This window comes from Vulpes lagopus, chromosome 12 (assembly GCF_018345385.1).
Source record: "Vulpes lagopus strain Blue_001 chromosome 12, ASM1834538v1, whole genome shotgun sequence".
NCBI lineage: Eukaryota > Metazoa > Chordata > Mammalia > Carnivora > Canidae > Vulpes > Vulpes lagopus.
In genome coordinates this window covers 84,789,832-84,803,266 of record NC_054835.1, presented here as the reverse complement: position 1 = coordinate 84,803,266, position 13,435 = coordinate 84,789,832, and the positions used below count along the sequence as shown (strand labels likewise).

General features: G+C 39.2%; 1 protein-coding gene across 1 annotated transcript; it reads right to left on the bottom strand.

Moving 5' to 3' along the window:
* Nucleotides 1–2,266: 2,266 nt before the first annotated feature.
* On the bottom strand, nt 2,267–10,032 carry EPGN (epithelial mitogen). The gene is made up of 5 exons (XM_041726522.1): nt 9,922–10,032; nt 9,280–9,369; nt 6,106–6,226; nt 5,203–5,355; nt 2,267–3,189 (listed from the first exon to the last, which is right to left on the bottom strand). Exons 1-5 carry the CDS (start codon nt 9,962–9,964, stop codon nt 3,135–3,137), a joined length of 462 nt encoding a protein of 153 aa, XP_041582456.1. The 5' UTR covers nt 9,965–10,032; the 3' UTR covers nt 2,267–3,134.
* Nucleotides 10,033–13,435: the final 3,403 nt, after the last annotated feature.

The following is a 13,435-nucleotide window of genomic DNA, read 5'->3' as shown; positions in this document are numbered from 1 at the left end:
GGCTTACTCATGGTGTTCTGCAGACAAAAACTGTCCTTATGTCCAACATCAAATGCTTAAATTGCTGATGTTGGCCTTGTTATTTTCTTAAAAAAATTTTTTCAATTACATATAAGGAACAGAAATCTTCTTGATGTCACCAAAGTGGACAATTCAAAATTAAAGGATTAGGTTTTGTATTGTGCCAGGAAACACTAAAAGATAATCTATGTTTTAATTTCATCCACTTCAAACATCATAAAAACATAATATGCAAAAAGTAACTTGGGATGGGGCACCTGGCCAGTTCAGACAGTAGAATATGGGACTCTTGATCTCAGGGTCATGATTTTAAGCCCCATGTTGGTATAGAGATTATTTAAAAAAAAAAAAAAAGTAATTTGGGGAAAGAGGATACAATAACAAGTAATTAAAATTCTTTTTTGTTAATTTACTGGTTCACATATGACTGAAGTTACAGTGTTTGCTCCTACCCCTAGCATGGTCCAATATACTAATTAATGAAGCACTCATGAATATCGAGACTTAAGAATGTGTTCTCAAAGATTGAAGGATAGACACAGGAAGAAGACAAAACAGGAATTGAATGAAATCAATGAACTCCTTATCCAGTTTGATTTAGTCAAAGATGCCAGAAACATTCCCATTTCTTCCCTAGATGATCCACCTCACCTAATAATTCATGACTGAAAGCTGTAAAGGTAGTGCTGAGGCAGGGCTTCCCTGGCAGACTTTTCCCAAGGTCTTTATTGCATACAGAGAAGAGGGGAAAAAAAGACGAAAAATTTGCAAAACATCTTGTATGTTTTCTCACTCAAGTTCTACTTGCATATGTAAATATTGCTATAGGAATGCCAAGATTTCTCCCTGCAAAATTAAATCTAGGTGTTATGGGACCTGAAGACTATTTTGTATGATGGACCACAAACAGATGGCTTCTCTTAAGCCACACTCTACATTTCTGTCTCTCATGGGGTGAGGGAGGACATTTTATACCCTGAACGCACACTATTCCACAGTATTGGATTCTCTATTGGTCTCTGTTTTGCTTTGGCAATCTGGAAATTTTAATTCTCTGTCTGGTGTTATTTAATTTCAGTTATATTATGTTTACAATTTAGACATATTTATAGACAGCAGATATTTATAACTTTTTACGTTATCACCTCCCCAGATTCTGGCATTAATTCCTCTTTCCTTTCATCAGGAGGCAGTCCTTAATTAAGCTTTATTGCTTCTTCCTGGACTCTCCTTAGCTTTTTAACACCTTTTTGAAATGCCCAGGAAGAGCATAGCTTTCTAGGTGCGGTTGCTGGAGTCACTGGGAGGAACCTTCACCTCCCCACTTTTTGGTATGATGTAACCTTTGCATACTTTGTGAGGACAAGCAGAAAGTGCTGACACGCACTTCATCTGCATTAAATTCCTTATGGAGGAAAAACAAAGCTGGAGAAATACCTTCTACTCAAAGGAGACAGCCTGTAAAGTTTTGTTTAGGAGTGAGCGGAGGGACGCCTGGGTGGCTCTGTGGTTGAGCGTCTGCCTTTGGCTCAGGTTGTGATCCTGGGGCCCTGGGATCAAGCCCTACATTGGGCTCCCTGCATGGAGCCTGCTTCTCCCTCTACCTGTGTCTCTGCCTCTCTCTCTCTGTCTCTCATGAATAAGTAGGTAAAATCTTTTTTTTTTTTTAAGAACATTTGTGTTTGATTCTCTTTTAACCCATCTTGTGATCAGAACTGTTTTGCTTATCCACATCACAATGGAGGAAAACAAAGTCCATAGTTTCAGACTGAATCCAAAAGAAAATTAGTAGATAACATTATTCTTCAATTTCATATTTCACTTCCTTGCAAAACAAGTTTTTAATTAATTATTTTACAAACCAAACATTAAAATGCACATCTGAGATGATATCCAGTGGTGTGTCTAGGGACTAGAGGTGGCGCAGAGGACAGAGGTGGGGTTGAGAATAATCCCACTAGCAGAACAAACACAGAAAACACTTTCAAATTTTAAAGCTATCAGGGCCTTGTAGAAATAAAACCAAAGCCCGAAGAAATTAAAGGACCTGCACAAGACTATTCGACTTACAGGGAAGAAATAGGATTAAAGAGGAAGGACTCTAATTTAAAAACAGGCATTTCTGCCATTGTTCCATTATCTCTCGCTCTGTGCAAATCTGCTATCAAGTATCCAGAAATGGGAACGAAAGTTTCCAGATGCTGTTGGCTGATGAAAAAAATTCCTATAAAAAAATTCCTATGTCCAGTTCTTCAGTTTCTATTTCAGGGCAAATGGTAGCATTTTATTTATTAGTAGAATTCTAGAATTTCAGCCAAAATGGATAGTCACCAGGTAGTTCCACTAACAACAGGAAGAGGCGATGAACATAAACATTAGGGGAGCAATAAGTCCAACACAGAGTTTTATAATCCATGCAGAAACAAATGTTTCGCCTACTCAGGACTCAATTTCCAGAAAGCTTTCAGTCATTAAAAACTCTTTAGCTTATTCCATATTTCACAGATAAAGGCTACACATTATTGTCACAAGGTGGGCATGATGTATGTTTGCCTTGGACATGGCATTTTCTTTTTTCTGGTTTAGGCTTCAGGCACATGCTTGCATCCCTGGAGGGGTCATAATACTGACCTCATCTAGACAGTTGACATCACGTTCTTTTAGTTACCTTGAAAGCAGCATGCCTGGGATGAGGTCCACAGAGCACTGATACAAAATACTGGCGGCAGCAAGGACATGAAGAGCCCAAGCTTGGCACTGCTTTGACTTGCTGCAAGCTTGATCATTATTGCCATGAAAACTCACATCTGACATGGCCAGAAGCGTGAAACTCAGTCCTTCTGCAATCAGAACAATAACCACATAACAACAGCAACAAATCCAGAGTAGGACAATGAACCTGACTTCTGTCACTGTAGCTTGTTCCCTCGGCTCCCATGGCACCCTAACAATGACAAAGTCTGAAGACCGACGTTGAAACTTATTCCCTCATTTCATCATGATTCCAACTTCCGTTATTTTCCAGTCCAGTCAGCTTGTTGTTTCAGTTGAAGATTTCAGTTTGGGGCCCGCTGACTTTTATAAATGCCTCATGAGAATTTCTTACAGAGGCCTCACAGGGGTCTTCCTCCAGAACAGATGTTGTAAGGTGATTTCAGCTTTAGACACCTAAAACAGAATGTTGGTTTCCATGTGAATCTGACTGCTGTCTGTATAATTCATTGAGAATGACATCTATCCTGTGGTATAGCTGTTGCTCCTGGTGTCCCCACCTCCAATCTGTGGGGTGGACCTACTCCCCACCCCCACCCCTCTGGGGCTACACCTGTCAACAAGCTCACAGCTGCCTCCTCCAGAGGACAGCCCTTGGCCAACAGGGCACTTGCCTGAAGATTCCTGGGAAATTGCAAGCCCTTGCCTTCTTTCCCACCGGGAGCACCCTGCCACCCATGCTTGATGACATAGGGCACTAAAACCAAGATCTGGGATGCTTGGGTGGCTCAGCGGTTGAGTGTCTGCCTTCTGCTCAGGGCATGATCCCAGGGTCCTGGGATAGAGTCCTGCATCCGGGCTCCCCACAGGGAGCTTTCCTCTCCCTCTGAGTCTCTCATGAATAAATAAGTAGAATCTTTAAAAAAACAAACAAACAAACTCAAGATCCTTTACTCTCTTGGGAGACCGTTTATATTTTAGGTCTTCCTATGCAATTGGGCCAAGGCTAGACAGAGTGAAAGTCATGTCCTCATCTTTGCTCACTTTCTTCCTCTAGTCCATTTTTCCATTCTCCATACCAGGGTTCACTTGGAGCACGCCCTTGGCCAATGACTTGCACAAGAATCCCCATCCTAGGTTTTGCTGCTAAGGAATCTGACCTCCAACAGTAGTCTTGTTAACATTAAAAGGTCAAGGGATGCCTGGATGGCTCAGCGGTTGGGCGTCTGCCTTTGGCTCAGGTCCTGATCTTGGGATGCAGGATTGAGTCCCACGTTGGGCTCCTTGTGGGGAGCCTGCTTCTCCCTCTGTCTCTGCCTCTCTCTGTGTGTCTCTCATGAATAAATAAATAAAGTCTTTAAAAAAATAAAAATAAGTAAAAGTTACTTCCTATTTTTTCTCTTCCTTTCTTGGTTTCTTAGGCAACTGACATAACGAAATCAATTGGTAGGACTGATTTTATATCAGTTGATCTACAATTGACATAACAGATGTTCTTAGATGCCATTACTAAGCAAACATTCTTTTTCTATTTTGTGCAATCTGTTTTGGTCGTTTTAAAAATGGCAACTTAGTGAATAGGATACAACAAAGGAAATGTATTTGCACTTTTTTCTTTAATGTAGCTCACATTATTTCTTGCCTTTTTCCTAGTTACATGGATTTAAGAAAAGATTACCAGTGCGGATAACACAAGTAATTTATACTTGTGGATCAAGCTTATTTTCTTAGGCTTTTAGCAGTAGACTAGAATCTCCAGAATAAACCCTCAACTGAAATCTGGAAAAAAAAAAAAAAAGGCCCATGTTTGCCATACATTTTCTTTCTTTTTTTCTTCTCTTTTCTTCTTCTTCTTTTTTTTTCTTTTTTTAAAAGATTTTACTTATTTATTTATTTGAGAGAGTGAGAGGGAACATGAGTGAAGGGAAAGGCAGACTCTCTGCTGAGCAGGGAACCCGATGTGGGGTTCAATCCCAGAACCTGGAACCAGGAATCATAACCTGAGGCAAAGGCAGACGCTTCACCGACTGAGCCACCTGGCTGCCCCTGCCATACGTTTTCATTCCTTTAATACTCATTTCTTGATTTGTTCATTCAGCACATATTTGCTGAGTGTCTACTGTATGCCAGGCACAGTATTTAGCACTGAATATATAATTGCAAACAAGACATGCTTTACCTCTTCTCTTGTGGGACTTACTGTCCTCCTTACCTATAACTTTGACGTGGGCAGAGATGAGGATGTAGGGAAATTGTAAATTGGAGCTATTCTAATGCAATTGCAGGTAAATTTGTACTGCTTCTCTGTGTTTATAAGAAAAAGCATCAAAACAAATAGGAAATTTACATATCTGCAGCCATTTTTACTAAAAAATTATACATGTCAGTACTTGGTACATCATAGGGGCTCAATAAATATTCATCAAGTGAACAAGTGCCCAGTGACTTCCTATTTTATTTTTCTCATACCTCTTTCTTATGTAGCAGTAAAAAATAGCAAGAAAACCACTTAATAATAATCCAACGCCAATCCCAATTGCAATGTATTTTTCGTAAGAATCCACAGCATATGAAGTTAAGGTCAAGTGCTCACATCTTTCTCCAGTATAACCAGTAAAACACCTTTAAAAAAAGAAAAGAATATGTAATTGTAAAACTCATAGTGGTAGAGATATAAAGAAATGACCAATTTCAAAGAATGAAAAATTTCCACAGAATGTAATTTAAAGCAGAAAATGCCAAATGAAAGCCAACTGTTAAATGTATTGAAGAAGCTCTGTATTTCACAATAATCAAATCATTAAAGCCCCATATATTTTTTTAAAGCCCCATATTACTGTAACTTCCCTCATGGGTAGAGGGGCAAGGTAGTCCACTTCCATGGGTTGATCAAGAAAATTGTTAATCTCCTCTTTCATAGGAGAATGCCTAGCAAAGCAATGATCATAAAAATAGTACTTAATTGCTCTAGAACTTCATATTCCTGTAGTGTGTTGCTATAGAGTCTTTTTCACCTCATTCTGTAATCAACCAACCCCGTGAAAACTCAGAATCATCCTTGCATACTGCTAAAGTACACATTTGGACTCAGTAGTTTTGAGGTGGAGCATAAGCTTCTGCATTTCTAACAAGCTCCCAGGTTACACAGAAGCTGCTAATGTGGGAACCCTACTTTTGAGTAATGAGGATTAGGTAGTTTAGAGAAAGACTCCTTAGATATTCAAATACAGTGAATCATGTTCAGATGATGCACCCTTTTTACTAGATAAGAGAGAGGTGTGTGGAAATGTACTATGTGAAACGCATAGAAACATGTGAAACATAAATTCATCTCCTCCCATCTCTAGGACTTGGAAAGTTCTTTGCAATTACGTGCAGATGGCTTTCTCCAGCTCATGGTGGAATGCGCAAACACCATTGATGCAGTAACTATTGTGGTCTTCCAGGCAAGGATGTGAGAACTTCAAGGCTATGGGTCCTTCTGTGTAGTCAACTAGGAAAAGGACATACAATGTTAACAGATGAAGTGGGTCATACTTTTATAGTATATTTTTTACACATATGTAAAGAGATCTTTAATTTTAAGGATATTCTTTGGGTGCTCTGCCTTTTAAACTGTTGGCTAATTCGGTCGGCAGGTTATACTCACAAAGTTTAGGTTAATATCATTTAGACATATTTTTTTAAACTTATTTTTGTAATTTTTATTTATTTATGATAGTCAGAGAGAGAGAGAGAGAGAAGGAGAGAGAGGCAGAGACACAGGCAGAGGGAGAAGCAGGCTCCATGCAGGGAGCCCGACGTGGGATTCGATCCCAGGTCTCCAGGATCGCGCCCTGGGCCAAAGGCAGGCGCTAAACCGCTGCGCCACCCAGGGTTCCCCCATCATTTGGACATATTATTAATTAATTAAGGGGTGGAGGTGGACCGATGATCTGTTCTTCAGAAGCTGCACAATGAGGTATAGATACAAGTTTGCCAAAAGGTGGCAGCATTGATTCTCGTTTTTTAATTCTCCGCTTTACACCTAAGGAGTCAGCACTTTGTAAATTTGGGTTTACAGAGATAATGAACTTGAGAAGATGACCTCTCCTGCGGACCACCACTTGAGAAGGTAACTGCAAAGTAACTGTGCCTGATTTCAGAAGAGGCATTGTTATGACCTATACAGGAAGCCAGAAATAAGTTATAGCTCAAGCTTCACGTAGTTGAGACAACACCTTCGAATATTAATTGGAAATTGTACTCAGTTAAGAGACATTATGAGATAGTGGGGAAAGCCCTCGAGACAGATAGAATGAGAAAATCTGGGTTTTGTCTTCTAACATCATGCAAATGACCGCATCCGGCAAAACTTTTGTGGTCAAGTGCCAGAAGTCTCTATGGGAAGTTTCCCTTTGGCATAATGCATTCGTTTCAGGATGCTTACTCCTTGTTCCCTGGGGTACTGAAGATACATGCCTAAGCCAATCTTGGGGTATATGCAGTGGGAATGACACTTGAGTCCTGTTTGGTAAAAACCTAATTACTGATTCTTAAATTTGTCTCAAGCAAAATTAGTGGCATTTTATTTTGTCATTGTTATGAATAAACATATTTCCTCATCCTTAGTTATCATGTGACATCGTATTTGCCTTGCTAAGTAGATTAACAGAATCCTACTTACTTGTTTTTAGGGGAAAAAAGATCTAAAAAAGCGTATTTTTTATTTTTTTTTAAAAAGCGTATTTTTTATATTGAAAATACTAAATCTTAGGTAAGCCGCCAATAAGATACTGTCATATAACTTCATTTTGTTTGAGAACACACAATGTTACCTTAAAATTCACCTCCTTTTTTTGAATGTGGTGTTGTGAATCTAGTATCTCATTTTTTTAGTATCTCATTTTAATAATTAACTGTAAGCTAGTAAGAATTTCCCTTTATAAACTGTGTTAGGTTCTTCCTGCTTCAAGACTAAATAGATTGAATGAACCAAGCCTGAAGCAGGATTTGCCAGAAAATATGAGAATTGAAAGGAGATATCTTCAAACAAAGAGTATGCTGGAGAGCCTCATCTTTCTCCTAAGGAGAAGAATGTTAGTTATAAATTTATTAAAAATTTCCTGAGGTATTGGATGCAGATTTTTAAATTAAATTAAAAAGGGGAGGGCAGCCCCGGTGGCCCAGTGGTTTAGCGCCGCCTTCAGCCCAGGGAGTGATCCTGGAGACCTGGGATCTAGTCCCATGTCGGGCTCCCTGCATGGAGCCTGCTTCTCCCTCTGCCTGTGTCTCTGCCTCTCATGGATAAATAAAATAAAATCTTAAAAAAAAGCGGGGGGGGGGGGGGGGGGGACTGAAGCTCTCCATCAAGAAAGCAAAGGAAACCTGTAGAGATGATATTTTCTGTCCCTTGTTTTCTATTATTATTCTCTGTAACTTGGAAAACTTTCACTATTAAGGAAGTAAAAAGGTGGTGCTGGGTGCACTGTTATGAAGTAAGTCACTGAGGGAAACTTGAATTTTCTGTAGTATTTATCTGCCGGTGAAGAACTTTTCTCTTTGCTCAAAGGCTCAGGAGACATGAAGAAGTTTGGCTAAAAATTATTCTAAAGCTCACACTGATTTTGTTTTGCAAATGGATAGATATTCAAACCTCAAATGGGCAAAATATTATAAGTAAGTTATTTTTAATTTAAAAATTATTGGTGAAGTGAGCAATGTTTAAATATTACTTGCCTTCATATTCAGGAACAAAATATCTATCTGACTTGATTTTTTTATTTGCCTGGCTCTGAGAGCAAGATACGGTGTTTCCTCTGTCCTATGTCACATTACCAATCTTCACAAGGGGGGGTGGGTAGTGATTTGTGTGAGAACCATCACCACCTGGTAACAGGTCTTGGCAGGTAACAAGTTTTCCAAGTTCACCTCTGAGAGTTCAAACAGGCTTAAAAAAATACTGATGTTCAACAACAGCCAGAAGCTATTCTAATAATAATAGTCATAGTAATAATATAGGAAAGAAAATATATCATCAAAATTGGGTCTAAGTGGTTAGGACATATAGCATAGGCTAAATAAAACAACAACAAAAGGCCCCCAAAACAAAACTAGAAAAAAGATCTTTCCAAAGATGGATTATGGCTTCATTTTGTCATAATTTCTTTGGCTTCAAAGTCCTGGTCACAGATTAAAATGACGATATCAAAATACCAGTCATCAAGAATGCCAAAACGGAGACAAAGTGCCTCAGGACATGCATGGGTTATTGGGAACCAAACAGGAGCCAAGCAGAAAATGTGTCATGTTTCACATTCAGGGCAGTAACGAAAGACAACTTCTGTGTCTCTCATTTCCTTTACTTGCCCCTTTTAAAAAGGGAATCCTTTGCTGGCACATTTGCCTGTCACTTTCATTTAACAGCATTCTGCTAAAAGAATTGATTACTACTAATAAAATATATACTTAAAAACGTCCAATGTTGCTTTTTATCACAATCCAAATATCTCTCAAAGATTAAAAAAAAAAAAGTCACTTAAAATAACAAAAGTGTAAAGAAAATACCTTCTGTTTTGTTAGCTGTCCAGTTACTTTGCTGGATTGTGGTTGGAGGTGTTCCCGGCATGGCTGCCTCTTGAGTCAAGGCCGTCATTGCTATATGAAGGGGTAGGGGAAAGGCATCTTTAGCAGGTGAGCCTCCTATGTGCAAGCCACAGATCAAATGTTATGCACAAGTCACAGATCAAAAATTAGTCTACTTCTTCCCATTTGTGTACATTCTTAATTCATTTACATTTGAGATCCAAAACCTGACAGGTAGTTTCCTGACAGTTTCCCATCCGTACCAATTCTACTGGCTACCTTATAATTCCAAAAAATAGAAATACATTAATTTTTAAGAGGAAGTGGGTACATGTGTATAGTGATTCAGCCACAAGGATACCATGGCATAGTAGTTAGAGTATATCAACTGCTCTTCAGCTGTATGGAGCAAGCACACAGGTCTCAAAAAAGGGGGTCTCCCAACCTGTTAGGAGCCAAATCTACATTCCATAAGGAACTCAATTAATTCACAGATTCCTTGCTCCCTTCTTTGTCACGAAAAAACGACTGTTAAAAGCCAACTTCTCATTAATTCGGAGAAAACAAATCCTCTTCGTATTTTACAGGGATACAGAATGAACAAGGCAAAAAGGAACTACCTACCTTTGAATAAGAGATAGACAGAGACTGGAACTCCGAAAGCCATTTCCTGCTGCTGCTAACAGGATCCTTCTTATCCTCCTAGACTGACGGTGGAAGGTTTTTAATGCGCTCTCCTGAGTCTTTCTTGCATTTATATTTCATGAAGCGTCATCTGCTAGTTCTTACCAATCAAAAAAATATGTACTTCTGGCAGCAGCTGTAGGTAGAGCCCTCGAGGCGCTCACGCACTTGTTTAGAATACCTGTGTTATCTAGCAATGTGATCAAGTTTTCTTTTGAAACACTGGTTTCCTGTTACCTGTGGGCATAATCGTGTATGTAAAAGTACTTAAAACAACAAAAAAGAATCTAAATTCGGGAAAGGCCCCATTGCGGAACAGACTTGTACCAGCTCCAAAGCTGCTAGCCACCTACCTAGGATGCCAGGAAGGAGAGGTCTGATATTTGCAAACCAGGAAGCAGCATGGCCGGGATATGAATCAAACATCTTGAAACTGTTGTCACTGACATGACACCACCTCTCGGCACAGAGGCCATATTCCACTGCAAGTTCAGATACTTTGTAATTTAGGAGCAGGAGAGAAAATTAAATTTGGGTGAAAAGAGAGGTTTCATACTCCATTTTATTTTTTGCTACTTTGTTTTGCCATTACAAGTTCTGTAAAAATAATTATTTTTAACAGCATAACATTTGCCTTTATGTCATTCTGCCATTTAAGAAGTTTCTGAGTAAATGGATCAGGCTACCAATTTCCTTAGAGCTGCAAAGCTTCAATCTATGCTCGATTAGGCTAGAGAGAACCAGTAAAGTACCAAAGTGGTGATGATGATGTCATCATTGAGGTTTGGTATGTCCAAGGAACAGAAAGTTTTTAATGTAACATGACATTCAAATTTTTCTCACTGTTAATCTAGTTATGATTATCAAAATGCCATTTGAAAGGCCAAAAATGTGATTATTCCTATTAGATCTTGTGAATATAGGGAGCTTCCCATACATTTTCACTTGCCCCAAATTATTATAAAGAACTTCTATAAACATGGTCTACTGAGGTGTTGTGCCTTTCTACCAGGAATTTCAATTGCTTGTATTTTCTGTACCTTGAAAACCTGTTGTTAGGATAGGTTATCATTTGCATCATGTCCATCCAGCAAATTTGGTTTACCAGAAAGGATCTCTTTCACTACCGAAATATGAATCTGGCTTTAGAAATCACACAAGAATGAGCTTGTTGTGAACTCATTATAACTTGGGCAATCACCACAGGAGTCCTCATTTTACAGTTAAAAGAATATATAGCACTTGGCTCACTTTAAATGTGCATACATTTTGTATTTCTACTTTTGTGGATTTTTAAAAACTCCTCATTATTAAGACAATTCTGGACAATATTTTTTCCAGGCAAATAATATTTGAATTATAAATCAAATAATCATCCTCTGTGCCACTGGTGTGAATTTAAGAAGACTAACATTTTCAAAGGATTAAATAAACCCTTATGACAAATTGCAGTCTTTGGAGGGAAATGCTGGGACTGATGTTAAATATCTTTATTTGTAAGACTAAGACATAGTACAACAGCCATCTTGGTTGTAATTGTTAACTAGAGTTTCCATGGTGCTTTGCATTTTGCAGAAGGCTTTCACACACATCTCAGTGATTTCTTCAGTAATCCTGGCCCCAATGAATCCAGTGCCTAGCATATGCTATTTACCTAATGAATCCATCTGAGTCAATAAAGAAATAAACAATAGGCATTATTTCTATTCCCTTGTGACAACGGAGGGATGGAGGCTCAAAAGAATTGAGCAATGAACCAGAGGATATGCCCTACAGTCAGGACTGGAATCTGCGTTCGGATTCCAGATCACATGTCCTTTCTACTTTTCTAGCTGTGTTCTCCGGTAGGAATCCGTAATACTGATCTCAGAGGAATTCTCCTAAAAATCAAACTTTGAATAAATCACCTCTATCCTAAGAATTTAAATATTAAATGAACTGTGGCTTTCACATACATTTGGGCTGAAAGGAGTGGCCCATGCTCTTTCCTGGTGTTCCCCTACTCTGGTGCTGTGAGCCACATAACACAGAAACTCGCTTACACTTTCCTGAAGACTTATACTCCACTTCCCGGAAGACTTATACAACAAAATAGCTCTAGTCTGCTCACACGTGTCTTGCCTCTGGGACTCATACTGGGACTCATACTGCTGGATCCCATTTACACTCTCTTTAAGAGAGTCCCCTCTTTCAACCCTCTCACGAAAAGTGCCTTTCCCAATCCTGAAGATTGGGGAAGATGGGCACTATAAGGTGGCCTCACTGACTATCTTCATTCTTTCTTGATACATATTGGAGCAACCTGCTCCAAGAGAAAGGGGAAAGAAGGCTAAGTACACTACACTTTCATTCTTCCCTTCTACCACTTTTTCTTTTTAATGTATTCATCTCTCTCCTCTTGTCATAAGCATCTCTGAAAGTGTCTTCCCTCCACCTCCTTTCCCCACTCCTCACTTCCCCTCCCTTGTCTTTTTTTTCCCTTTTTTTTCTTCTTTCTTGCTCTTTCACTAATTCAACAAAAATGTTGCTAGACATTGGCAGGAAATCAGTCCATTGCCTTATCTCTCTCGAAACTTATTCTGTAATTCTCATGGGTGCAGTTGCCATTCATTCATTCATTCATTCATTCACTTATTCATTCATTCATAAAATATCGAATGCCTAGAATATCCATAGCACTGGGCTGGATATGGTATTAGCAGGACAGACAAATCATGCATGGACTCTGACTTTCAGGTGCTGAAGGGAGTTAAGCAAAGTGCATACATAACTACAAAACTAGGTAGGAATTGATAAGTGCTGCGAATGTCTGCAGAAATAACTGTGGGAGTTCAGGGGTAGGACTTAGTCAAATTCTTATGGCAGTTTTCATGAACAAGTTTCATTTGAGGTGAATCTGGAATAACAAGTAAGATTTAGATGTGTAATAAGAGAAAGGACTCCGAGGGGTTGGGGAGGGCACTGAGGGAAGCAGTGTGGTGTAACGGAGAGTGAGCTCTGGCTCATATCATCCCAGACCTTGTTTTGAATTCCAATCCCACATCTACTATCCATTTAGCCCTGGCTGAAGGTTTTTAATAAAGCCAAGGGTCAATTTTCTCATCTGTCAAATGGAGATTGTCAATAACAACAAGAATCCGTAAAGCATTTAGCACATGCCAGGTGCTCTCTTAAGGATAGCTGTTACAAAAATAAATAAATAAATAAATAAATAAATAAATAAATAAATGGATAGCTGTTACGATTGAACAAGAGTAAAGGGACAGAGGGGGTGTATAATGGTCAACAAGGTCAGGAATTTAGTGGTTGATACATGGAATGGAGGGGCGCCTGGGTGGCTCAGTTGGGTTAAGCACCTGCCTGCGGCTGGCCATGATCTCAGGGTCCTGGGATGGCCAGGCATCAGGGTCCCTACTCAGCTGAGAGTATGCTTCTCCCTCTCCCTCTACCCTTT